The 26,924-nt window shown below is 53.2% G+C and overlaps 1 protein-coding gene across 5 annotated transcripts in view; it reads left to right on the forward strand.

Annotated features, from left to right (window-relative positions):
• The window catches only part of ABCC6 (ATP binding cassette subfamily C member 6), a 45,546-nt gene that overhangs the window by 2,939 nt on the left and 15,683 nt on the right, over nucleotides 1–26,924 (forward strand). For 2 of the 5 annotated variants that reach the window (XM_059415248.1, XM_059415244.1), the window contains exons 3-19: nucleotides 318–443; nucleotides 582–710; nucleotides 2,351–2,476; nucleotides 3,635–3,696; nucleotides 6,241–6,372; nucleotides 10,660–10,863; nucleotides 12,324–12,501; nucleotides 15,587–15,748; nucleotides 17,211–17,303; nucleotides 18,666–18,869; nucleotides 20,078–20,224; nucleotides 20,854–20,941; nucleotides 21,352–21,427; nucleotides 23,112–23,238; nucleotides 23,435–23,611; nucleotides 25,832–25,999; nucleotides 26,448–26,622. In XM_059415248.1, the coding sequence (XP_059271231.1) occupies nucleotides 318–443; nucleotides 582–710; nucleotides 2,351–2,476; nucleotides 3,635–3,696; nucleotides 6,241–6,372; nucleotides 10,660–10,863; nucleotides 12,324–12,501; nucleotides 15,587–15,748; nucleotides 17,211–17,303; nucleotides 18,666–18,869; nucleotides 20,078–20,224; nucleotides 20,854–20,941; nucleotides 21,352–21,427; nucleotides 23,112–23,238; nucleotides 23,435–23,611; nucleotides 25,832–25,999; nucleotides 26,448–26,622 (2,374 nt within the window). Of the gene's footprint in view, nucleotides 1–317; nucleotides 444–581; nucleotides 711–1,707; nucleotides 2,127–2,350; nucleotides 2,477–3,634; nucleotides 3,697–6,240; nucleotides 6,373–10,659; nucleotides 10,864–12,323; nucleotides 12,502–15,586; nucleotides 15,749–17,210; nucleotides 17,304–18,665; nucleotides 18,870–20,077; nucleotides 20,225–20,853; nucleotides 20,942–21,351; nucleotides 21,428–23,111; nucleotides 23,239–23,434; nucleotides 23,612–25,831; nucleotides 26,000–26,447; nucleotides 26,623–26,924 lie in introns of those variants that run through there. The other 3 variants (XM_059415246.1, XM_059415245.1, XM_059415247.1) reach the window with 3 other exon arrangements.

Below are 26,924 nucleotides of genomic sequence, written 5' to 3' on the forward strand. Positions count from 1 at the left end.
CTTTGTCATACTACAGCATTCCTCCTGCAAACCCCTTGGCACACCCCCACCCCATCCCTGCATTTTGGGAAATATTGGGCTGGCTCAGACCCCTGTGGCTTATTATTTATAGGACACTGACAGGTCAAGGTCCATTTGCAACATCCCTTAATGCTTTTTCTTAGCATCCTTTACAGTGGCACTGTTAAATCATAACACTGGGACCTGAACAGGTGCCCCATCCAGAGCCACTGTTCAATTGGACACAGGGTCCCTGTCCAGTTGGCCATCACCACCTTTCTTTTCGCCCACCAGCCTTACCTAAGCCTGTTTCCCAGGTGCTTGGGCTCGCCCTCATAATCCTCTGCACCTCCAGCGTGTCTGTGGCTCTTTGGAGAATCCAGCGGGGAACGCCCCAGGCCCCAGAATTCCTCATTCATCCCACCGTGTGGCTCACCACGATGGTAAGGATGACCCAGGCTTGTGGGTCTTGCTTCTGGCAGTGGCTCCCCCCCCCCCGCCCTGGTGGAGGGCATGGGGCAGAGCGGGGCTCCCTTTCTCCCTCCCCACCTCCGGGGGCCCATCCCAACTCTCCTGTCCAGAGCTTTGCCATGTTCCTGATCCACACGGAGAGGAAGAAGGGGGTCCGGGCATCCGGGGTGCTGTTTGGATACTGGCTGCTCTGTTTTCTCCTGCCCGCTACCAGTGCCGCCCAGCTGACCTTGCAAGGGGTAAGTGGAGGCCCCGGGGGAACCAATGGGGCAGTTTCAAGCCTTGGGTCCCGTCTTCCCTCCTCCCCTTTGCACACGTGACTTCTTGGCACATAGAAACACACACCACAGTTGTTTAAACTCTTAAACTCCAGCGATGTACAGATGCCCCCATCTTCCCAAACATTTCCCACGGACACAAATTCCCACTGCCTGACCCATGCATGTCACAGAGTTTGCTCGCACTGCCCTGACACACACCTTTTTATGCCCCGCTTCGCATATCATACAACCACAGACTGGGACACCTACCCCTGCACACAGCCGTTCCCACACTGGACATCCATTCACACATCCACCCAGTGCCCCCTCCCTCCAACCCTGGGCACAACCACACTGTCGGTTCACAACTGCGGGAACTTCCCCGGTGAAGTCTGCAAGTGGCCACATCCACAGAGGGCGAGGAGAGATGAAGCGGCAGGGCCCTCCAGACGGTGCAGGGCAGGGTTAGTAAGCACGAGGACTTACGAGGCTTATCCCAGGTGCCCCAAGACAGGTAGATCTCTGCACCCACCTTCCAGAACCTTCCAAGTTTACAGAGGCCTTAGTGGGGTTCAGTCATATCTACGTCCACGTGGTCTCCAGGACGTGTTACTCTCTCAAAGTTGTGTTCTTGGAAAGGCTCCTAGTGCGGGAAGAGTGGGTGGAGTGTACATTCCCAGGAAAGGGGAAGCAGTCAGGAGCCTGGATTGCCCCCCTCCTGTGATCTCCTCCAAAACACACCTATGCACGCTCTGTCAGTGTGTGTACGTTTCTGCTCGTTCTCCCGTATCTTCACCCATGCTCTCATCTACAGATACAAACCCATTCTGCATACCCGCCTGTACTTCTGTTACCTGTCCTGGGAAGTTGCATTTCCGTGTGAAGGGACACCATGCATCATTTTATCTGCAAAGGGAAATGCAGCCTACTTAAAAAAAAAAAAAAAAAAAAGAAAAGAAAAAGAAAAAGAAAGAAAGAAAAAGAAAAAGACTCCTGCATTGGCACCAGGCAGAGAAAATAAAAGCTCCATAAAACCAGTTCCCATCTACTTTTTAAAAAAGACTTTTAGATTTATTTTAGAGACAGAAAGGGAGCATGAGAAGGGGAAGGAGCAGGGAGGGAGAGAGAGAATCTCAAGCAGACTCCCCACGGAGCACAGAGCCCAATGTGGGGCTCGAGCTCACGACCCTGAGATCATGACCTGAGCCAAAATCAAGAGTCAGACACTCAACCAATTGAGCTACCCAGGCACCGCAACACCAGTTCCCTTCTTCAATCGGTCAACACCGGCCATGAGGAAACAGAATGGAGAAAAGCTGTGGAGAAAGGCTTTCCTGGGTGCACAACCGGGCTAAGGAGAAACCCCTGTGTACCATTTGTACAACCAGAATGCGTGTAAGTCAGGTGTTCATCCATCGGGACACCGGGAATGTGGGGGCCCTGGCTCTCAAACCCTGTGGCTCTGACTCCCTGTCAGGGCACTGCTCTTCATCATTTGACCTTGACCTTGACCTTCTTTTCCCTCACAGGTACCCTGCCTAGCCTGTGCTCTTCACAGGCCTCAGGCTGTGGACTTCGGCATGCCAGACTCAGTGGGACTTCCGCTCTCTCTCCCACAGGGCTTCCGGAGCGACCCTTTCTACCACCTGTCAACCTACCTGTGCTTGTCGCTGGTGGCGGCCCAGTTTGTGCTGTCCTGCCTTGTCGATCACCCCCCCTTCTTCCCTGAAGACCCCCAGCAGCCCGTAAGTTGCCATGCCTCCAACCCGGGGCCTCCCTTGTCCCTGTTCCTGTTCTGGTCTTGGGTTCTCCCCATGGGACAGAAGGGAGGTAGCCTAGAGCACAAGCCTTTAATAACGTTTCATTCAGTCTGTCATTCAGCACAATGTGTATTGTACATTTACTCTATGCCAAGGGTTGGCCAGTTTTTCTGATCAGAGCAAGACAGACAATATTTTAGGCCTTGTGGGCCATATGGTTTCTGTGACAACTTCGGCTCTGCTGTTGCAGTGGGGAGAGTACAGTATGTCAAAGGAACGTGGCTGTTCCAATAAAACTTTATTTGCAGAGACAGAGAGTGTGCCAGGATCTGGGCTGGGGGCTGCAGCTGGCCAGTCCCTGCTCTGTGCCCCAGCTAGAGGCTGAGGACTGAGGGTGAATAAGCAGATGTGGTTCCCATCCTCAGGCAGCTAACAGCCAGGTTGAGGAATCAGACATTCACCACATAATTCTACAAATGTGTGTGAAATTATGACTGGAGGAAGAACCCCAGAGGAGGAATTCTTGGCACTGGGGAGCCCTGAGCTAGCTTGTGAAATCAGGAATTCTCTGTGGAAGAGATCACCTCAATAACCTAAAAAATTTTTTTTAAAAATGCTCAGCTATGTGATTAATCAAGTGAAAACTAGGGTAGAGCTTCTTTGCTCCATGAGAATGGAAGCAAAAAATAAAAAATTGATAATGAGCCAAACATATGGTGAAATAGGCAGTCTTGTGCCCTATCAGTGAAGGGTATAGATGCATGAGAATTTTCTGGAGCAGCTGGCAAGATCTCAGGACTTCTGCACCTTCTCGCCATATGCCCCAAGGCATATTTTCGAGGATGTTGGTGTCTCTGTCATGCATGCTCCTGCCTTGAGAACTTCTTGGTCTCAGTATTGATAGCTGTTAGTTCTTGTGGATGCTGTCAGACTTGTGGCATAGTCCCTTTTCGCCTTGCCTGCTAGGAACCTCCAAGCACACTGGCGCCCACCTCTGACAGATAAGCAGGGCATACCACTGAGCAATTGGTACCAAGATCACGGTCCATTCATCCCGTCTTCCTGACCTTGGTTCCCTTGCCTTACGACCACCATGGAACGTGAGATCGAGTCCTTCCTCCACCCCATCTCTTGTCTTTACAGAATCCATGTCCAGAGGCTGAAGCTTCCTTCCCCTCCAGGGTCACGTTCTGGTGGGTTTCTGGGTAAGTACAGTAGCAGGAAAGGGACCTGCATTTGCTGTCTTATTTGTCATCCCAGCTCTCCCCAGAGACATTTCCTCCCAAGCCTAAGGAGGCCAGCCAGCCTCTCTTCCTCCCAGCCTCAGTGCTTCCCTGTCAGATTTCAACATGCCCAATATCACATCGCATTCCCATTCCCCTACTGGGGTGAGGTCTGGGTTTGAGTCCTGGCTTTCGCTCTGAGCCAGCCCATATGGCAAACAATCAGAGTCTCAGTTTGCCCCTCTGTAAAAGGGGAACAACTCTATCCTCATTACATGTAAATTGCTTTCTGCTGGTACACAGCAGGTGCTCAACAAAATCATATCAATTACTCAGCTTCATGCCTTCTGCCAACATCTAAGAAGCGCCTACTATGTGTGAAACACCTACTATGTGTGGAGCACCAGGGCTGAAGAGGTAAAAGACCACATCTTTACTCCCCAGAGGCTCCCAGGCTGGTGGAGAAGACAGATGTTTCTCCAGGGCCAGTGTACCAGGCTCTGAGGGTGTGCCCACCTGCTGGGTCCCCTCTTGGCCACACTGCAGTCAGATCTTGGTAGCACCTAGATTTGAATCCTAGCCCCACCACTTCCTGGCTGTGTGACGCTGGGCAAGCTACTTAACCACTCTGTGTCTCAGTCCCTGTGCCTGTAAAACAAGGATAATAATGGCATCTACCTTGGAGGGTTTTCGGATTAAGAGAAATAAATCTTGTGAGGCACTTAGCATAGCGTCTAGTCCTTAACGAGCATCCTACAAAGTAGCTGGTAAATACACAAAGAATTAGGATGCTGTAGGGGGTGAGGAATGGGTGGGAAGTGCATACAGGCTTGCTCACCAGCTCTAGAGAGGACCTAGCCCTCTGTCTCCCAAACATGGCATTTATGGACCATTCTTCAAGCTTTTTGCCTTACTGGAGTAGTATTTTCCTCTCTTAAAGTCTTTTTTCTTGAAATCAACCCACTTTTTTGACTTTCATAATCTTTTTTAAAAGGAAGCTTTCTATCACTGCAAGTTGGAAAAAAATCTCCTGAATCGCTTGCCATGTAGATCTCCTTCCCAAAAAATGCCAGTGAAAACCAAGCCAGGTTTATGACTTCTAGGTCAGCACGAGTTTGCCCTAGGTTCAATAAAAAAAAAGGAACTCAGAGGGGCGCCTGAGTGGCTCAGTTGGTTAAGTGTCCAACTCTTGATTTCGGCTCAGGTCATAATCTCAGGGTTGTGAGATCGAGCCCTCCATTGGGCTCCATGCTGGGCCTGGAGCCTGCTTAAGATTCTCTCTCCTCCCTCTGCCCTGCACCTCTCTAAAAAAAGAAAGAAAGAAAGAAAGAAAAAGGAATTTGGAAAATCTCAGATGGGGAGCTAAGGACCAGCACCAAACAAGACCTTCGCCTTGGTGTTATGGCAGAAAGATCACGGAGACCTGAGAAGTAAACAACACTCCCTCTAGAGAAGTCTATAATAATTAATTTCTTGCGTATGTATGTTGGTTCGCATACATACATATAGAAAGAGGCAAGCCATTCCTACTGGCAGGCGGCAGTTTTAATAAGTGAGGGAACTTACCAGGCTTGGCCCTGGGCGGCCACAAGACGAGTGGATCTCCACACCTGCAGGCCAGAATCTTAGTTCACGTGGAGGGTTCACTGCGGTTCAGTCACATGTACCGTCCAGACAGTCTCGACGACATAGCGCTCTCTCAAGGCTGCATCCTTGCAACGACAGGGTGAGCACAACACACATTCCAAGGACGGGGGAGGGGTAAGGAGGCTCCGATTGCCCAGGTTCAGCTTATGGGAGAACCAGAGGTCACGTCCTCTCCGTGCCCTCCTCCAACAATGGGCCACCTACAATCATCTCATGTCCTAGGCTTAAGTACTGGGAAACGCTCTCATTTTTTCAAGTGAGAAAACTGAGGTCTGCTAATGGGAAGTGACTTGTCCAAGGTCACAGAGCTGGTGAGTGGCTTCATCTGGCAAATCTTTTGCCCTGTGTTGGCCGGTTAGGATATAGAGGAGGAGGATAAAGGTAAATACACCTTGTCCCCTTGGAGCTTGCCCTCCAGTGGAGGAGAAAGACACTCAGTAAGTGATCAGACCAACAAAGTAAATCATAATTGCAGCCAGTGTTATAAAGAAGAGCTCAGGAAACGTGTGTATCATGGGGAAAGCTAGGGTAGAGTTCGGGTGTCCAACTCGGAGCTTCTGACCCCTGGGGAGGTTTATTTCCCTTGCCACGCAGGTTGCTCCTTGGTTAAGACACTTGATCTCTCTGAGCCTCTATTTTTTTCCCCTCATCTGTAAAATGGGTCAGTAGTCATCACGTGAGATTTAATGAGATGATTTTTGTAAACTGGAAAGTGCCCACAAATGTTAGGTGTGGTTCGGCTAATTGCTTTCGTTTTCCTGAGGGTCTAGCAGAGGCACAGAGGGGTGAGGTGACTTACTCAGGGTCACACAGCTACCATGTCAGGACCCGGCCGGGGGAATGGCAATGGGAGCTTGCTCTGGTGACCTTCTTTCACAGGCTGGTCTGGAGGGGTTACAGGAGGACACTGGGACCGGAAGACCTCTGGTCACTTAGCCGAGAAAACTCCTCAGAAGAACTTGTTTCCCAGCTCGAAAGGGAATGGACAAGGAACCGCAGTGCGGCCCAGAGGTGAGTGCATGAAAAATGAGATTGTGGCCCATACCTGGCCAACAAAGTTAATCATTTGGCCCTAAATACAACCCCGGATCCCACTCTGGGCTCCACCGCCATAGTTCCCTGCCTGCCAGTGATCTCACTAAGCATTAACCAACCAGGGTCAAGGGATGTTTCCTCCCAGAGGGCTGTGCAGGCTCCCTAAGGCCACATTGGGTGCTCCTTGGGGCCCCTAAAAGGAAGCTTAAATGGGGGGGGTGGCAGGCAGGAATCAGGCAGGGGCGGGGAGTGGGGGGAGTGGAGGGCTGGGTGGTGGTCCTTAAGGCGCACACATCTACTTACTACTTAACCTGAGGGGTTGGTTTCCTGGTCCTTGGTTTTCTTATCTGTTCAGTGGGCATCCCATTAGGTTCTGGCTCATTGCCCATGGGGGAGGGGAAAAAAAGGTTTTGGAAAAGAATTTAGTGATACCTCAAAAATGGTAAAAGCTCAAAGAGTATCCATTATCCAGAGGAAATTTCAATCAAGCTCTTTCTAGTCCTGTCCACTCTGCCTCCCTCCTGCCATCTGTGGCATCTCTAGAAACTTCTGTGGTCCCCTCTGACGCTGAGGAACCCAGTCTGAGAATCTTTGACCTAAAGAAAAGAGCAGGCAAATAGGATTCATTAAACATGGGTTAAATGAAGTCTTGCCTTTGTGTAGTTGATGACCTAGGACAAATGACCTGACCTTGGTGTTTCAGGGGACAGAACAAAGTGACTTAGCTCTGTAGGAAGAGTTATGGGGTTCTCTTGTGTACTCTAGGATTTGGGGCAGTTGTTGTAGATAGCTGAATCCTCCAAATTAGGGAAAGGGAGAGAGAGAGACTGTCTATTGGCTCACATAGCTGAGAGGTAGTCTGTCCTCAGGTGTGGCTGGATCCAGGGACTTGCATAATGTCCAAATTCTTTCTCTCCATTTCTCCCTTTCTCAGCTCAGCTGTTGTCTGTACCTCTGCCTGTCTCATATCCTGCTGGTGTAGCAACTCCCACAAAATGAGTGTCTCTCTGAGCATCCATGTAGAAAATGCTAAGCAAGGCCTCTGATTGGCTGGCTTGAATCATATGCCAAATAGGGACCAATCCCATAGTGAGAGGGCGGGCCCCCCATACTTGGTGGTTCCTTCAGAGCCTCAGTAGGGTGAGTGTGATTCCACAAAAGGGGTAAATGATATGAGCAAATCAAAACAGCAACTCATTCTCCAGGCCTAGCCTGGTGTCCTGCTCCTCCATTCATGCAAGATTTTAAGTGGCAGAATTCATTCAAAAGGGCACTGGAGGTCTTGCCCACTCTCTCCCATGCCTCCCCCGGGGCATGAGAACTTGGGATAGAATCATTCTTCTTTTTTTTTTTTAATCTTTTTTTTTTTTTTTAATAAACATATAATGTAGGGATAGAAACATTCTCTCTAGCAGTTTAAGAATCCACAGCAACTGACAGAAAGACAGGAAGGCCTGGCCAACTGAGATCCAACTCAGTTATTTTTGGCACAGATTACACATGGAGAGAACTTTGGTTCTTTTTCTAAAGTATTTTGCAGTTCTGGGGAGAAGGAAGAGGAGGTGATCCTGCAAGGTCAGGGACCCGCCACTTGCCAACCAGATGGGTTTCACAAGGGTATGTTCGGTCCACGTGGTGTTTACTGTTGTTATTCGGGGCTTTTTGTTTCCTTTTTTTTTTTTAAGTTGCCGACATTTAAAACATTGGAGACTACATGTAAAAAATCTGGAATTCTGGTCTCTTTTAAAGTAGACTGGCAGGGGACACCTGGGTGGCTCAGTCAGTTAAGTGTCTGACTCTTGATTTTGGCTCAGGTCATGATCTCAGGGTTGTGAGAGCGAGCCCCGTGTTGGGCTCTGTGTTCAGCGGAGTGTCTGCTCAAGTTCCTCTCTCTTCCTTGCCCTCTGCCCCTCCCCCCTTGCACTCACTCTCTAAAATAGATAAATACATTTTTTTAAATGAGAAAGTAAATGAGAAAGTAAAGGCATTGCCAGGTCACATCCCATCATGGCAACAGGGGAGTGGATCTTGATAGCAGCTGTCCCAGTGGACAGGGGACATGTCTTTGCCACAGTCCGCACCCCACCCTTTTGTTCCCCTGACTTGGACCCTGGCTGCTCACTCACACCCCCTGTCTCTCCCTGTGGTCATGTGCAAACCCTGCACCAAATGGCCTTCAGTCCAGAGACCACGGGACCAGATGCCATTCTAGAGACCTCCCCTGATGGAACATGAGTCCCACTGGGAAGGAGGAACCCAACTACAGAGCCCGCCGGTTGAACACAGAGATTCAGAATTCTGGGGCGAGCAGCCAGAGCAGAATGGAGTGAAATATGCAGCTGGAAAGAGGCCTTCACAGTCCTCTCCTGGCCTACCCCATTTGACAGATGGAAACACCAAGGCTCAGAGGGGAGGGGGACCAAGCGGGCATTTGAATCTGGGGCTCCTGGCTCCCAGGCAGGTTCTGTCCACCAGACCAGGCTGCCTGCCTTCCTTCCTTCCACACAGCTTTCCAACTTTATGCACCAGGCACCCTTATCAGGCCCTTGGCACCCGTCACACATCTATTTTTTCCCCATTCGTTTGGCAATTATTTATTGAGCACCTACTGCATTCAAGAGCCAAACCAGGGCAAAATACAAGCAAAGTCTACACTCCTGGAATTCTAACAAGACAAATTCATAAAGATGAGTGTAGGAGGGAGTTGGCGTGGCTTTGAAGGCAGTGAACTAAACGATGGGCTGTTGGGAAGGGCTGGCCAGGTGACAAGAAGGTGACATCTTTTTGGCATTCGAGACCCAAATGCCAAAATGTTTGTGAACAGCAGGCCATGCCCAGCTCAGTGACAGACCCTTCAGAGATACCAAACCAAACAAGAAGCTGGGACATGGGTCAAGGGGCAAGGCCTTGGCTTGGTGAAGGTCTGGCCACCAGCACTCACCAAGATCAGTTTTTTTTTTTTTTTCTTCTTTCTAAAAATGTTGGTGAGCGGGGTTCACAAACAGGTGCTCTGTGCATCACAAATTGAGATCTGGGCTCAAATCCCTGCTTGGTCCTCACTGTGTGACCTCAAGCCGCTGCCACCAGCTCTTAGAACCTCCGCATCGTAGGTCCAACAGGGAGCCCATGACAGCCACCAGGCAGGGAGGTCAAGAAAAATCGATAAGCTGTGGCAGGGAAAGGGCTGATCCCAGGGCCTGGCCCTGGGCCCCAGCTCTGTAAACACGCAGTGAAATTACTGCTAACCCCAGAGTTTGACAGAGCTGGAAAGAGCACAGGGAGTGAGACCAACTCTATCCTTTCACGCATGAGGACACAGACCCAAAGAGGGCAGGCCATACAGACCCAAGGCCACACCGCCCCTGGGCTCTCAGCAGCTGAGGACCTGCCCGGCTGCCTCTCCCATCCGCCCCCTCCCCCGCCCTTCCCCCAGCTTCCACCTGCGTTTCGTCCAGACTGAGAGTGCCAGGGCCACGGACATCAGCTATGATTCTGAACTGGTTCTAGACCAGCTCCAAACCACCTCCGGGCTAGCCAGTTGTGGGGGGGCAAGTGGGGAGCTGCATCTGTGGCTTGCCAAGTGCCTGGGCTCTGAAGGGACAGAGTTGGGATCAAATCCCAGCGCTTCAACTTCCCCACTGTGGGCCCTTAGGCAAGTTCCTTCTAAACCTTCATCTGCTCCTCTGTGAAATGGGCATAACACCTCGCCTGCCAGCTTCTTTGGAGGACTAAGGCGTGCCTGGCACACAGGAGAGGCTCAGGGCATGTGCATTCCCAGCAACCCCCATCATGCCTCAGGGCTGCCCCCCTGCCTGGCCTCTCCCCTGCCCAGCTGTCTCCTAAAGGGGCCCTCTGGGGTACAGAGAATAACAGGTGAGGGAACATGGCTGAATCCATGCCCACTCATCCCCTCTGCCAGAAAAACAGCCCTATAATGCCTGGTCTTGCTGGACACGCAGATGCCACCTCTGGGGATATTTAAAATACCACAGATGTGGAGTCTGATGGGGGGCCAGCTTCCTGCTTCCCAGATGGCTGTATCCGGGCTCTGGTCCTTGGTGGAAGGAGGAAGATGCTGTCTGGGGCCCATTTTATCAGGGCACTAATCCCATCCATGAGGGCTCCACCCCTGTGACCTCATCGCCTCCCCAGAGCGCCCCCTCCCCAGAACACTGGGGGTTAGGTTTCCACAGATGAGTCTGGGGACACGCAAATATTCAATCTACTGCAATGACCCGGAACCCATTCCTCCTATCCCTGAAGGCGCACCAAGGTGAGAGCAGCTAGAAAGAAAGGGAGCCGTGGGGTAGAGACCCCAGAGATGGAGCCCTTGCTGGAGCAAGAAGGGGGCCAGAGGGGCCCGTTGCTGAGGGCCATCTGGCAGATGTCCAGTTCCACCTTCCTCCTGGCGACCTTTGCCATTGTCATCTCTGATGTCTTCAGGTTCGCTGTTCCCAAGCTCCTCAGGTGGGTCCAGGCCTTTGGGGCCTTGTTGATGGTGGTCCTTTCCTTGATGCCGTCTTTCCACAGCTGGGGGGTGGGGGTGGGGCAGCAGCTCTTCTTCGGCCTCTGCCTAGTCCTCCAGAGCTCAGGGCCCTGGAGGTGGGTGACTGGAAAGGACACTGAGGAAGGGGAAAAAAATAAATGAGAAAGTCGCATTTTCTCAGAGAGAAAATGAATGAATGCTAACCTGACTGTATCGGTTAGCTTTTGCTGTATAACAAAACAGTCCCAAAGCGAGGGGTTAACAACCACTCCTTGGGTTCACAGTAACGTGGGTCAGCAATTTGGGCCGGGCTCCGCTGGGCTGGTCTTCGTTCCTCTGTTGGGTTCACTCATGGGCCTGTGTGGTCGGCTGGGAGGCCGGCTGGGGACTGGCTGGTCTCAGAGGGTCTCAGCGGGGACAGCTTGTCTCTGCCCCACGTCATCTTTCATACCCCACATTGTCTGCTCCGGCTGTTCACATGGCCCCTTAGTAGGGCTCGAAGACACAGAGTGAAAGTTGCATTTTCTCTTGACGCCCCAGACTTGGAGCTGACACGGTCTCACCTCCACTGGGTTTTCTGGGTCAAGGCTGGTTGTGTGACCAGCCCAGATTCGGGGAATGGTATATTTGTTTGCTACGGCCACCGTAATAAAGGATTACGGGCTCAGAGCCTGAGAAAACACTCATTTATCTTCTCAGAGTTCTAGAGGCTGGAAGTCCAAGATCAAGACTGATTTTATCCGAGGACTCTCTCTCCTTTTGCTGGGTCCTTAGATGGGCTTTTCCTTCATGCGTGCATGCCCGTTTTATCTCCTTGTATGCGCTAATTTGCTCTTAGAACGACAGGAGTTAGATTGGACTACAGTCCAACCCTAACGGCCTTGTTTTAACTAAATCACCACCTGAAAGGCCCGAGCTCCAAATACAGGTACATTCTAAAATGCCAGGGATTAGTACTTAGCATAGGTATTTTGTAGAGACACAGCTGAGCCCATGACAGATGGAGGTAAAAACTCACCTCTTGGGGCGCCTGGGTGGCTCAGTGGGTTAAAGCCTCTGCCTTGGGCTCAGGTCATGATCTCAGGGTCCTGGGATCCAGCCCTGCATCAGGCTCTCTGCTCAGCGGCGGGGGGGAGCCTGCTTCCTGCTTCCCTTCCTCTCTCTCTCTGCCTGCCTCTCTGCCTACTTGTGATCTCTGTCAAATAAAAAAATAAATAAATAAAAGCTTAAAAAAAAAAACAAAAAAAACCTCACCTCTTGGTCAAAGAAACAGCAGTCACCTTGGAAGTGAGTGCCCGTGGATGGTGGGGGGGAATCACTGCAGCCATTTTGGCAAAAATATCTACCATGCTATCTGACCCTCCAACCTTTACCAGGCTCAGGTCAAGGTGACAGCCACACATGCCTTCTCTCACCACTTGTACCCTCCCTCTCTCAAAAGCCTTTTTCTGGAGTTTATGGGAAATCCCACAACCCCGGCCTGGAAGGGCTATCTCCTCGCGGTGCTGATGTTTCTCTCTGCCTCCCTGCAATCGCTGTTGGAGCAATACTACATGTACAGGGTCAAAGTGCTGCAGATGAGGATCCGAACGGCCATCACAGGCCTGGTATACAGAAAGGTGAGCCCTGGAGGAGAGGGGTGGGTCTTTCCTATCCCCCTGACTTGTCCCAATTTATATATAAATGTTCTAGCCCCAAAGGGTCACATCGTATCATCTGTTCCTGAAAATGTACTCAGTGATTACTTTACTTATTCGTAGTTGCTCTCACTGACCTCCTTGGTTTTTTCCCTAAGACCTTGAGTGATCTGACCATGGGACCTCTCCAACTCTATCATATCACGTACCTCTCTTGTTCAACCTACTCCAGCCACAAACATACCAGGCAACCTCCCCCCTCAGGGCCTTTGCACTTGCTGTTCCTACTACCTAGACACCCTTTCCATTTCTTTTCATGAACCTACCTTTCCCCTCACCCCCATGAGGAGAAAGGGCTAATCTCAGGGCTGTGTGGAAACCGGATAGAGGTGGGCTGTTAGCTATGTTACCAGGTAACACTGCTTATGGCCAAAACGACTCCTGATCCATTGGTAAATTCATGAGGGCTGAAAATTCTGTCAATGGAGTACAAATACCTGGTGGGGAGCCAGAGCTTTGGGCTTCTCTCAGTGCAATGACTCTCATCTCCTCAGGAGTCCAGAAGCGAAGCCCACAAGACAATCTGGCAGAAGAGATATTGGCTCCTATGGGGTCTGGGGCACCCAAGCCTGGGCATCCCAGACCCCATGCGTCTCCTCTCCCACCTGTGCTGCTCCCTGGGGGAGAAGCGGTGCATAGGGAGCAGCTCCTGGATGGCTGTGCGTTAAGCACGTTAACTGTGTCTGACTTTCCACATCTAGTGTTTTGATATCCAGGGTGTTGGCAACCTTGGGGGGATGCCCCCACCACCCAGGGCTAGCCAGAGATAGTAAATGACTCAGTGGGTGCATTCTTTTCATCTGCCAATGAACCAGTCCAAAGCTCACACGCCCAGTTGCCCCCTTGACGGGGCTCTCAACACTCCGGGCCCCCACACACCTGCCCTCATCACCCCAGGGCCAGGTACCTGACCATGAGGGACAGCTCCTGCACCCCGGAACCCACCGAGATTATTGCAACCAGCCAGTCCTGCTTCCCGTGCCTGGCCTTTCTTTCCTCTGAAAATCACGATAAAGATCCTGGCCCACAGTCTACCTTGTTAATAGGTAACTGTAATAATAATTATTATTATTATTGCATAATATTACTAATGTTACTGAACGATATTTTAAAACAGTTCTTCCTAACACTTCTCATAAGTATCATTGAAGAATGAGGAATGGGACGCCTGGGTGGCTCAGTCAGTTAAGCATTGTCCAACTCTTGATTTTGACTGAAGTCCTGAGCTCAGGGTCCTGGGATCGAGCCCCGAATTGGGCTCTCCGCTCAGCCGGGAGCCTGCTTCCTCCTCTCTCTATGCCTGCCTCTCTGCCTACTTGTGATCTCTGTCAAATAAATAAATAAAATAAATAAATGTATATATTTTAAAGATTTTATTTACTTATCAGAGAGAGAGAGAGCGTACAAGCAGGGGGAGCAGCAGGCAGAGGGAGAGCTGAGCAGGGAGCCTGATGCGGGACTTAATCCTCGTACCCTGGAATCATGACCTGAGCTGAAGGCAGATGCTTAACCGTCTGAACCACCCAGGTGCCCCATAAATAAATCTTTTAAAAAGAGAATGAACTTGGGCGCCTGGGTGGCTCAGTGGGTTAAGCCACTGCCTCGGCTCAGGTCATGATCTCAGAGTCCTGGGATCGAGTCCCACATCAGGCTCCCTGCTCAGCAGAGAGCCTGCTTCCCTCTCTCTCTCTCTCTGCCTGCCTCTCCATCTACTTGTGATTTCTCTCTGTCAAATAAATAAATAAAACCTTTAAAAAAAGAGAGAGAGAGAGAATGAACTCTAAGTCTTTATTTAATTTTCCTCCCCAGCTCAAATTCTGCTCCTGGGAGAGCAAGCCACCTGTCTCTGCGGTTCACAGCCATATTCTTAGCTCTCGGTTCACTGGGAGTCTCAGAGTAGGTACTCAATAAAGATTTAAAGATTTTTTTTTTTTAAGTTGGCTCCATGCCCAGCATTGAAGCCCAATGCAGGGCTTGAACTCATGACCTTGAGATCAAGACCTGAGCTATGGTCAAGAGCTAGACGCTTAACCAACTGAGCCATCAACGTGCCCCTAAAAAGATTTTTTTTTTTTTTTAATTTTCTACTCAGTCATTCCGGGCTCACTCCTTCACCCCCTTACTTCTTCCCTCACACACTCAGCAGAGAAGATTGGAAATAGAACCTAGCATTCAATGGGCTGGATGGGGTCCACTGTGACCCCAGAGCCAGGGCACATCTGGGGCTGCCAGAGAACTATGTTGGGGTGTGAGGGGCACCTGAAATGCCTGTGGGGCTTGGTCTGCCACCCTGTCTAGCTCGTGTCAGTCCCTGTATCCCAGATTCCAAGCTTGGCCCAGACTTTAGAAAGTCCTCCAACTTTGGGCAAGTTGGTCAAGTTCTCTGTGCCTCCGTTTCCTTGGCTATAGAGTGGGGTGAGTCATTCTGCATTTCACTGATTCTCTGATCACTTTTTTAAACCTTCTGTAATCAAGATGTGTCTTGTGTGTTTCAAGTTAATTGCACTGATTTTTTTTCATCCTTAGTGATATAAAAATAGAGCGTTTTATCCTTGGCCTTGCAGATGGAATGAAATGCCACAGCCCCTCCTCCAGCTGGCTGTGGGATCTGCTCCATCCCAGAAAACGATGACATGGCTTCTTTAGCACAGGGCCTGGGACGCAGGGAGCACTCAGCAAAGGACCACCATTATCATCATAAACCCCAGGGTTTGGCGTGTTATGCTACTAACTTCTCACTCCAGTGCTCTGGGGGTCCCAGAGCATTTCTGTTTTTGTCGTCCTCTGAATTCTCCTGACGGCCCCTGGGAGGGCGGCTTGGGAGATTTCCTGGCCCACTTTACAGATGCGTGGACGGAGACCTGCCTCTACCAGCAAAGGGAAGACCAGCTTTGATCCAGGCCAGCCAGGCTGCTGTGCCCTTGTTCCGTCCGTGCGGGGGGACAGAGGGACGTACTCGTCCTGTCCCTCCCTCGGACTGAGATCTCGATCCTTCCACCCTGCCCAGGTCCTGGTCCTGTCCAGTACTTCCAGAAAGGCCAGTGCTGTGGGTGATGTGGTCAATCTGGTGTCCGTGGATGTACAGCGACTGATAGACTGTTTCATCTACCTTAACGGGCTGTGGATGACCATCATCTGGATGGCCATCTGCTTCATCTATCTCTGGCAGGTATGCCCTAATTCACAGACCCCTGGGCGGGGCTATCCATGGTTGTGGGCAGGGACTACTTCCCAATACCATCCAGGGCTATATGATCACTGTACGTCCTGGTGACTGTGTGTTATCTCCTCCTACTGTCCCCCACCCTGTGGGGCCTGGGGCCAGGACACCTTCTGACTTGCTCCCTTGTATCCAGGGCCCAGCATGCAGTGGGCATAGCTTCCAACAGTTCCTGCCCTGCAGTGCATAAATGTTAGATGTGAGCAGCGCCTGGTTGGCTTAGTCAGTTGAGCGTCCATCGCGTGGTTTCGGCTCAGGTCGTGATCTCACAGGTCTTGAGACCAAGCCCTGTGTCAGGCTTTACGCAGAGCAGGGAGCCTGAGTGAAAATTCTCTCCCGCTGCCCCTCCTCCTTCTCAGCATGTGCTTGTGCCTTCTCTCTCTCTCCAAATAAATAGATCTTTAAAAATACATAAATGTTAGATGTTATTATCAGGAAGAGAGAGGGCAAGGAGGAAAAAAGCAGAGTAAATGGGCAGGCGGACCCCTGATCCAAGCAAATCTGCCAAAGACACACCCATTACTTCCCAGGCCTTTTGGGAGCTGATCCCCGAACATCAGATGGTCCCCCCCGAAACCTGGCTAAGAGGGGGCAGATGGACATCGAGGTTGCCACAGGTAGCATTTGTAGCATGTTTCCCAAGTGATAACTGTTTTTGCCAGAGAAAGTTTCACCTTCCCCTCACCATTCTTGGATTATTTTTCCAACCCTGGCTGGGGGCTGGTGTTGGCCTTCTGGGCACTTCTCCACTTCGCCACTGGGTGGCACAATTGTGGCACAAATGATCCTGGCAAGCTCGGTGTTTCAAGATAGGGAAATAGGCTTCCTTCCTTCAGGCTGAGAGGGGAAACTGAGGGCCCTGGTCTGAAGAGGCGTGGGGTTTGTCTAGAAACTGGGTGCACGTGACCTCGGGTGGAATTTCAAATAGTCACAACCCCTTAGAAATCATTTCCGCCAACCCTACCTCCACATTTTCCAGATAGAGAAACCACAGGCAAGAAGGAACATAACTGTTCTAACGTCACCTCACCCAGGAGTCAGGGTCTGAGCTGCAGCTTAGGGAGGGTAAGTAATTTGCCCAAGGCCACACCAGTAAGTGGCCAGGGCCGGGATTTTGAACTCAGACCCTGACTCCGGAGATCCGACTTCACCGTTCCGGTCAGGGACACACCCTTGCCCTGTCCTGCCTAGAAGCATGACCTACTTGAATAGGACTCCAGCACCCCTAGGTGAGGTGGACCGTTCCCCAACGTGACAGAGAAGGATGCCATCCTCAGCAGGTGTCCACAGGCTGCTCTCATCAGCTTCCCTGCCGTCCCTTGCCTTAGGACCCAAGTCTGACCAAATCTCTTGGGGACGTCAGCTGGGCTCCTGGAGATGTCCTGTGGCATCCCTCCCTCTCTGTCTCCAGCTTCTAGGACTCTCTGCTCTCACTGCCATCGCTGTCTTCATGAGCCTCCTCCCTCTGAATTTCTTCATCACCAAGAAGAGGAAACAGCATCAGGTGTGACATTTGGGAGAAGGGACACGCTGGGTGGGAAGTGGGAAGGGGAAGCCCATGGGAATGACACTGGCGCAGGTTCGGGGAGGTGAGGAGGGGAGGGGGGACAAGGTGGCGTGAGCCTTTCACGTCACTCAGACCCTTGCCTTCCGCCCAGTAGCCCCATCTCAGTGGACAGCTGCTGCACCCTTCCAGCATTCAGGCCACAAGCCAGCCACGGGTCAGCTTTGATGCATCTTTTTCTCACATTCAGATGCATTCAGAATGTTGCCTCTGTCTCACATTCCCCGAGTCTCTGCTTCTGCCCTCATCCCTACCAAGGCATCTCCTTCAGAGTCAAAGCCAAGATCCTGCGGTGTGCTGTGATTTGGGCTCGCCTCGTGGCCCCCTGGCCCGGCTCACTCCACTCCCCCACTGCCCTCCCCCTGATCCTCAAGCTCTACTCAGGGCCTTTGCTCCTCTGGTTTCCTCTGCCTAGGACTAGCCCTCCCCCAAGAGCGCCCTGTCTTCCCCATCCCTGAACCCTCACTGGCCCCTGGTTACCATAGCAACATGTCCCTCCCCTTCATGCCCAGCGGCTAGGCTCCCCAACTTGGCCTGTGATGTCCGGTTCCATAGCACTTGTCACTTCGTGCCTGGCTCTTGGATTTGCTGTCTCTCTTTCCTGAGACTGGAACTTTCACAGCACTTGGGAATATGCACTGATGCGACCTCAGCTTCTAGGAGGACGCCTGGCACTTGGATGGAGGGAGGGGGGGAGGGAGGCTAGAGAAAGATCGGTCTCAGACAGTTTCTGGAGCCTCCTGTCTGGCCTCCTCTAAGGCATTCTCCACACCTGCTCTGGGGAGGATGCCCCTCCTTGGTGCAACACAGGGAAACTCAGCCAATGTTCCTCTGGCTGACCTCCACGCCCCAGTACCGTCCAGCCCAGCTCCCCCTCCCCCACACCCTCCTGGACCACACCGTCTGTCCTCTGGGTCATGCTGTCCCCTCTATCTATTCTTTGTGTGCTCAGTCCCTCCTCATCATGGCTCTCGTGGCCCTCCAGGCTGGTGCATGGGTCCGTCTCTTCCACCCCTACCCCAGTCTTGCGTCCCTCTGTGATGGCCCATGATCTGTCCCCACCACAATGAGGGCCGAAGCATGGGGGACAGGAGCGAGGAGGCACCAACAGTGGTCCAGGGGCGAGATGACCACAACGTGGGCCAGGATGGTGGGGACGGCGATGTTGAAAGGCAAACCGTTTGGGGCCTGGCGCGGGGGGAGAATCAAGAGCATTTGCTAAAGGCGGGGTGTGATGGTTTTGCAGAAGGGGAATTCTTGACGTTTCTCTGACCTCTGCCCTCCTCCTCCCTCCGGTGCCAGCAAGAGCACATGATGCGGAAGGATTCTCGGGCACGGCTCACGAGCAGCGTCATGGGGAATATGAAGATGGTCAAGTCCCACGGCTGGGAGGGAGCCTTTCTGGAAAGAATCCTGCGCATCCGGAGCCAGGAGCTGGGCGCCTTGAGGACCTCCAACCTCCTCTTTTCCATGTCTCTGGTGTCCTTCCAAGTGTCCACGTTTCTGGTGAGGTCACCCTGGCCTCTCCGCACAGCACAGACTAAGGGAGGGAGTGCTCGGGGTGGGGGTGGGGGGGATGAGGTAGGCGGTGCCCCTGCCCCCCAGATCCTGGATCCTTTCCAGGCCACCCCATCGCTCACATGTAGCTCTCCTGGATCCTTCCCTCTGTCAGGGATCCTTGCTTTGTGCTGAATCAACTAACCACTTAAATAATTCCCCTGAAGGTGGTCGTGGCTAATAAGGTCCGTCACTCTCCTGCAGCAGGTGCCAGGCATCTGCAACTGCTGCTGCTTTGGGCACAGGGACAGGGGGCTGGAGGGGGAGAGCCCCACGGCCACACTGACGCCGGCCACCACATGGCTGCCGCGGCCGCACACGGGCACAGCGCCTGTCCTGTCCTCCAGTTCATTTCACTCATTGCTGCCCAATCAGCCTTCCCAAGGCCCAGCTCTGACTCCAGTCATGCTGTTGCTAAAAACCTGCAATGGCTCACTGCCACATACATAAATAAATAATCCAAGCTCCTCATAAGATATTCAAGGCTGGTGGTAGATGGACCTTAACTGGTTTTTCCAGAAGAATGAGAACCCCCCACCCCAGGGAAGGGGGCAGGCATCCGGTGTTGCCGACACAGTCAACACTCAGAACCACAAGTACCATCACTCAGAACCGTGAGAGCTCCCCAGCAGGATGGCTGAGTCACCGTCACACGCACCAACTATCATGTCATCACCAAGTGACACCTAGAACTGAAACACTGCCAACACCTAGAACTCACATCACCCAGTGACATCCGGAACCACAGATGCCACCAGGGCTCAGGGCCCTCCCCTCAAGTGCTGCTGCTGCCCACAACTCCAGGGTTGTCTTCAAGGCATTCTAGAACCACAAGTCCCACCCATGTCTAGAACCTCCCACATGCTACCCAAATCTAACCTCATGGCGTCCCCAGATGCCAGGAACCAAACAAGAGTTGCTGGTCCAGAATGGGGGCTGCACACGTAGCTCCTTTCAACAAGACACTTGTACTTTTTAAGAAACACTGCACAGCTGCACGAACAAGGAGTGAGGCCGGAGGGTGCACAGAATTTGGGGTGAGGGGCAGATGGAGGGGAATGTTCCAACATGGTGGGCTGGGCCACACAGGCCCCCGGAGATGGCCCGCTGGCTCTGGTTCCTAGCTCATTGTCACTGCCCCTGTGTCCCCCGCCCAGGTCGCGCTGGTTCTGTTTGCTGTCCACACGCTGGTGGCCGAGGAGAACGCCATGGACGCTGAGAAAGCATTTGTGACCCTCACGGTCCTCACCATCCTCAACAAGGCTCAGGCTTTCCTGCCCTTCTCCATCAACTCCGTGATCCAGGTGAGGCAGTGGGGCAGGGAGGCTCGGCAGCCTTGGGGTTTAGCGGGAAGGCCCAACCCCATGCATCCCCACACTGCCCCCAGGGGAGGAGGCCAGGCGGGGGGAGGGGCACAGCGCAGGGAAGCAGGAAGGCACAGAGGATACAGCAACGCACCAGCCTGCCATTCCCTTTCCACACCAAGCATTATTTATGTGGACTGTCGTCTCTTGCTGTCCCCACTCACACTGGGCCGTGAAGGAGAGGAAGACAAGTGGCCTTGCTGACGCATCCCTATTTAAACAGCCGCCCCAGGGGGACAGTGTTTGGAATTCTTTCTGATAATGGTCTGATGACTCCCTTGGACAAGCCTCCATCCTCCTGCTGGGTCTCATCTGGGCAGCAGCCCCATTGTCCCTATTATGCTAATTAGGAGAGAGGAGCTGGGAGGTCACTGTCACCATCACGGTCCCCACCTCCAAGGACACTGTTTCCTGTGACCCACAAAGCTTTGTGCTAATGCCTTACAAATGTACTGGGCTCCGGAGACCGGAAGCTTTTCCACATCCTAAGGCATCAGACATCCGAAGCTCGAGGTTTTTTTTTTTTTTGCTCTTTGGGCACCAGTGACCTGGGGCTTTGGTTTCCCCAGGCCCGGGTGTCCTTGGACCGTCTGGCCGCCTTCCTCTGCTTGGAAGAAGTGGACCCTGGGGCTGTGAACTCAAGTCCCTCCAGATGTAGTGAGTGCAGACTTCGCCAGGAGGGGTGCGGGAGGGGTGACAGGACCGGCAGCTCCCCTGCAGCCCCCCTGACCAAATGCCAGGGTCCCGGCTGGGGGGCTGCTGGCGCCAGGATGGCACGTGCGGATGAGGCTGTCAGCCGTGTACTGTGGGAACAAGGATGGCGATGCTGCTTTCCCCAAGTCATTCAGCAGCGACACATGAGCACCTACTATGCGTCACTCTGGGCGTACGGCCTTGAACCCTCCAACCAAACCATGTCCTTGCCCTCATGCAGAATGGCCAGCGAGATAAGCACGGCAGAGTGTTCCTCAAGCTAGGAGATAAAATCAGAGGGGTTCCAGGCCCCGTGGTGCGATGAGACTCACCATGCATGGCTTACCTGGGGGTTTCCCCATTCTGCCCCGCAGCTGTTGGGGAGACCTGCGTCAGCATTCATGATGGCACCTTCGCTTGGTCCCGGGAGAGCACGCCCTGCCTGCGCAGGTACAGCCCGGCCTCCCTGGAAACGTCCTTCCTGTTGGCAGGAGGCAGACGCCAGAGGCTCCAGCAGCTTCCGACAGCTGGGCGCCAGAGGCTGGGTTAGTCTTTGCTGGGGCTGGCAGGGAGATCCATGGAACCAGCCCTGGGCAGAGACTTTTGGGGAAGCCAGACTCCTGGAGATGGAGGAACAGGAGAGACTCTGAGCCTCCCTGGTCAGGAAGGAGACACCTCCCCGCTCCTCAAGCTGGCCACGGTGGCACCGAGAGAGGCCTAGCGGAGAGGCGCCCCACAGCCCAGCCTCACCTGCCATGTCTGCTTCTCTCTCTCTTTCCTGTGTCAGTTCCTGGGTCATGGTCTCCTCCAGCCTCCCAGTGCTGGCTGGGTCTCTGTGACAGAAGATCCCAGTCCAATTCCAACACCCCATTAAGAAGGGAAAGAAAATACGCTGGGAAGTCTTCATGTAGATTGTCATCTAGTCACTTTGTAGTCGTTATTAAATGCTTGATGTGTGCCAGCCGCTGTGGGAGACCCAGGGAACAGAGTAGAGAGAACAGACACGGGCGCTGCTCTCTTGGGGCTGACCTTCTGATGGGGGCACCCAAATAAGAAATTAGGGCAAAGAAGTGATGTTGAGGGAGAGGGGTGAGTAGTAAGGTCATGATAAAGGGAAGGAATTAGCCTTGCAGGTATCTGGGAGAAGAGCTTTGTAGGCCATGGAAACAGTCAGTGCAAAGGTCCTGAGGCAGGAGTGTGTCTAGACCAAGGTTTCTCTACCTCAGCATTAGGGCTGGAGATTTCTTTGTTGTAGGGGCTGTCCCAGGCCTTGTAGGATGTTTAGCAGAACCTCCAGTCTCTACCCACCAGTTTCTAGCAGCGACCCCCACCAGGTGTGACAAATGACATGTGGGGGGGGGGCACAGTCCCTCCCACTTGAGAACCATTGGCCTCCGGTCTTTGAGAGAGGGGAGGTCAGTGAAGCCCAGGCAAAGCAGCTTAAGGGAAAGAGCAATAGGAGGTTAGGCGTCCTTCGCGAACGGCCGGGACTGTACCTTTTCTCCTGAGTGAAATGGGGAGCAGCGGAGGGAACCCATGATCCCCCTTGGGTTTTAACAGTCCCTCTGGCAATAGGGTGGGGGATGGGCTGTGGCCCACCGTAGGGGCATAGGGCACGTGATGAGCAGCCTGAAGCAGTAACGTCGACCCGAGCAAGGCGGGTAACCTCTTCTGCCACAACAGGGAGTGTGTGTGGATGCATGTATGTGGGTGTGGTGCATACGTGTCTGTGGGTGTTCACAGGTGTGAACAGGTGTGTTTGTGTAAATGCGCGTGCACTTGTGGGTGTGCTTACGTGTCCGTGTGTGTGCTCGCGTTCGTGTATGGGGCATGTGGGGTGTGCACGGGTCTGTGCGCTCGTCTGACTTTGTGGGGTTGGCTCCGTGCATGGACTCGTGGGCTGAGCGTGCCTTATGCGTGCGTCCTCGTGTGCGTGCGCATGCGTGTGCGTGCGTACGCACGCACGTGCGTGGGGAAGATGGCTGCTTGAGTCCCCAGACGGGGACGGGGAGAGGGAAAGACCTTTGGAGGAGTCACCCACCGGGGAAGGCTGGCTCCGTCTGGGCTTCCTCAGTCCTGCACAGACTCAAGCCGGGCCCTGCGCAGGGACATGTCTCCCCTCCTGTGTTGCCAGGATCAACCTCACTGTGCCGCAGGGTCGTCTGGTGGCTGTTGTCGGTGCCGTGGGGGCAGGGAAGTCCTCCCTGCTGTCTGCCCTCCTCGGGGAGCTGTCAAAGGTGGAGGGATCGGTGAGCATCAAGGTGAGGCTCCCCCGCTGCCCGTCTGCTAGAATGTCCCCCAATCTAAAAGCCCTCCCATTCCTCCCTGTTCCCCCCAATCCTGCCCCCTCTTCTAACTTTCTTCCTCCCTGTCCCTCCCCGCTTCTCTGCCTTCTCCAAAATCGCTCTTCCCTCCATCCCTATCAGCTTTTTAACGGCCAAATGAGTTGCATTGTAGGGTTCCGTGGCCTACGTGCCCCAGGAGGCCTGGGTCCAGCACACGTCCGTGGAAGAGAATGTGTGCTTCAGGCAGAAGCTGGACCCGCTGTGGCTGGAGAGGGTCCTGGAGGCCTGCGCCCTGTGGCCAGACGTGAGCCGCTTCCCTGCTGGGGTCCACACCAAAATTGGGGAGCAGGTGAGGGTCTCAGGGCCTTCTTGCCAGGGGGAGGCATTGGAGCTCGGGACCAACTGCCTCCCTGACCTGTGGGGGGCTGTGTGGAGGGAGGGAGGAAGAGGAGATAAAGGAGCAGGGAATCGGGGCAGACAGAGGGCCTCGCCCAGGGCCAAATGGGAGCTCAATCCATAGTGGCTAATAAGCGAGTGATTACAAATAGAGACAGAAGCAGAGGCATGGTAGGGACTGGTGGACAGAGGCTTTCAGCAGCAGGGGGTCAGGTGATCTGGGCTCCCTGCTCTGTTTTTCTGGATGACATTGGTCAGATAGCTTCCCTTCTCTGAGCCTCACCAAAGGGTCTGGGGCAGAGATGTCCAATAGATAGGATTTATGCATCTGGAGCTACAGATTGGACAGGGGTCAGCAAACTATGACCCCCAGGTCAAATCCAGTCCACTGTACATTTTTTCGAGTGCAGTCTTCTGCGGACATGGCCACACTCAATCATTTACCATGGTCAGTGGCTGCTTTGCATGACAGGGGCAGAGATGGGCAGTTGTCACGGAGACTGGGGTTAAAATTGTTACTGTGTTGAGGCGCCTGGGTGGCTCCGTGGGTTGAGCCTCTGCCTTCAGCTCAGGTCATGATCTCAGGGTCCTGGGATCGAGCCCCGCCTTGGGAATCCCTGCTCAGTAGGGAGCCTGCTTCCCCCACCTCTCTCTCTGCCTGCCTCTCTGCCTACTTGGGATCTCTCTTTCTCTGTCAAATAAATAAATAAAATCTTTTTAAAAAAAAATAGTTACTGTGTGGCCCCTTACAGAAAAAGTTTGCCTTACCTTGGATTAGGGAGTGGAGAGTGAAAAGGTAAGGGTTGCTATTAAGGGAAAGTGTGGGTTTCCTGGAGAAGAGGAGAGGGCCTCTGTGTGGCTGAGGGCTGTCCAGGGAGGAGGACAGGGCATCCTGGAGGCCAAGGGAGGGCGTTGCAGAAGGAAGGAGTGCCTGCTGCCCCTTACCTCTGTCCTGCTATCATATCCTAAAGCAAACCTGTGCTCCCCCAGGAACCGCCCACCCACCCTCATCCCCAGTGACCGCAGCTCCATCCCTCCAGAGCTCAGATCCCAAACCATGGTGTCATCCTTGATTTTCTCTTTTACATGCACCCATGTGTCTGGTCATCAGCAAATCCTGTTGGGTCCACCTTCGAAGCAGACCCAGAGTGTTCTGGTATTGTCCAACCACCCCTACATGGCTGCCCTACTTGTTTCTGTCTTCATGCCAGATAGGCTAATCCCAGTGCAGCAGCTAAAGAGATTCTGTTCAAACGTAGGGCAGACCACATCCTTTCTCTGCCTGGAATCTTCCAAGATTGTCCCATCCCCCTCAGAGTCAAAGCAAAAGTCCTGAGCGTCTGCAGCAGGCTTCTCAAGGTCTGACCCCACTTTTCTCTCTGACTCCGTCTCCCATCATTGCTTCCCCTTTTCTGTTTCACCCCAGCCACATGGATCTCTCCACGATGTTCATTAAACACTGAGAGCATATTTCCTACCTCAGGGCTTTTGCACCTGCTGTTCTCTCTGCTTGTAAAGCTCTTTCCCAGGGCTCCATGGGTCATCCCTTACTTTGGCCAGGTCTCAACTCAAATGTCCCCCAAGTGCAGAGGCCTTACCTGACCACCTTACCCAGCACAGCAAACCTGCTCATGCTGGTTCAACATACATGCTAATTCTACTTTGATACTCTTCATAGAACAGGTGATATATTTTACTTGTTTATTGATGACGTGTCTCCCATCCTCTCTCGTTAGAGGATAAGGTACATGAGAGCAGGGACTGGGTCTTGTTGCTTGGTGTATCCCCGGAGCACAGAACCCTGGGTGTATGGTAGCCATAAGTGGAAAACCAGAGTGGAATGAATGAATGAATGACCGAACAAACGAATGAAAGACAATAAGGACTGACAGGTTAGCACTGGGTTGGACAACAGGGAGATGACTGGTGTCCCTGAGGAAAGCAGAACTATACGATGGGGAAAGGAACACAATCCAGACTCAAGGGAGAAGTGGGTGGGAAGAGAGGATTAACTCCTCCTCCAAGCCCGGCTGGGTGGAGACCAAGGGGGACACTGGCCTGAGAGCAAGCGTTTGCAGCTGGCAGGTGACCCCATAGGAAGGGCATGGGGAGCTGGCCCTCACTCTGATGAGCAGGTGTGCACCAGGCCCCTGTCCCTCTCCTGTGGCCACAGGGCATGAGTCTCTCCGGGGGCCAGAAGCAACGGCTGAGCCTGGCCCGGGCCGTGTACAGGAAGGCTGCAGTGTACCTGCTCGATGATCCCCTGGCGGCCCTGGACGCCCACGTCGGCCAGCACGTCTTCAACCAGGTCATCGGGCCTAGCGGACTGCTCCATGGAACAGTACGTTCGGGTCAACATTTCAGCATTCACAGCCCAAAGGCAGGGGACGTCCTAACCCCCGTCTGTCTCCTCACCACTCTCCTCGAGTCTCATTTTCCTCTACAGTGGTTGGCTCTGGCTCTGACAATGCCACATGACAAGCAAGTCCCCATCTTGGTGGCCCACAGCGGCAGCTAATTCCTGCTTTTGGGCCCATGGTTAGACTGTTCCCAGCTCAGGCTCCCTCAGGTCACCAGCCAGGTTCAGGGGAAGCCTGAGTCGTCTTGTTTCCAGACACAGCTTAAAAGACACCCTCTGTTGCTCTGCTGGGACATACAGAAAGAGAGCAGGAGCACAAGAAGGGGAGCCCTGCCCACACTGAGCCCCAGGACGCTGCCTCCCCCTTCCACCCAGCTCGGGAAGACTGGGTCAAACACAGGAGTGTAACTTCTACCCCTTCCCCGGCCAGACACGGATTCTCGTGACCCACGTGCTCCACGTCCTGCCCCAGGCTGACTGGATCGTGGTGTTGGAAGATGGAGCCATCGCCGAGATGGGTCCCTACCAGGAGCTTCTGCACAGGAAGGGGGCCCTGGTGCGCCTTCTGGATGCAGCCAGTCATCCAGGAGACAGCGGAGATGGAGGTATTGGCTGGGCTTTGCTGGCTGGCTGTGGCTGGCATCTGCCACCCTTGGTTAGGGAGAAGGCTCCAAGGATCCCACTGGTGTGACTAGAATGCTCTGGCCACAGCCTTCATGGGGGCCCAGGCCTGGAAGCAGACAGCACTCTGAAGAGGCCACATATCCCCTCGGTTAGAGCCAGTGACACCTGCTGTGAACCAGGGACTGTGCTAAGGGCCTCTACATAACTTATCTCATCAGATCCGCACAACAGCCCTACGAGGCACGTGCAGTCTTCACTGCCCTATTTCTAATGTGCAAACTGG

The sequence above is a fragment of the Mustela nigripes genome, chromosome 11 (genome assembly GCF_022355385.1).
Source record: "Mustela nigripes isolate SB6536 chromosome 11, MUSNIG.SB6536, whole genome shotgun sequence".
In the NCBI taxonomy this organism is placed as follows: domain Eukaryota; kingdom Metazoa; phylum Chordata; class Mammalia; order Carnivora; family Mustelidae; genus Mustela; species Mustela nigripes.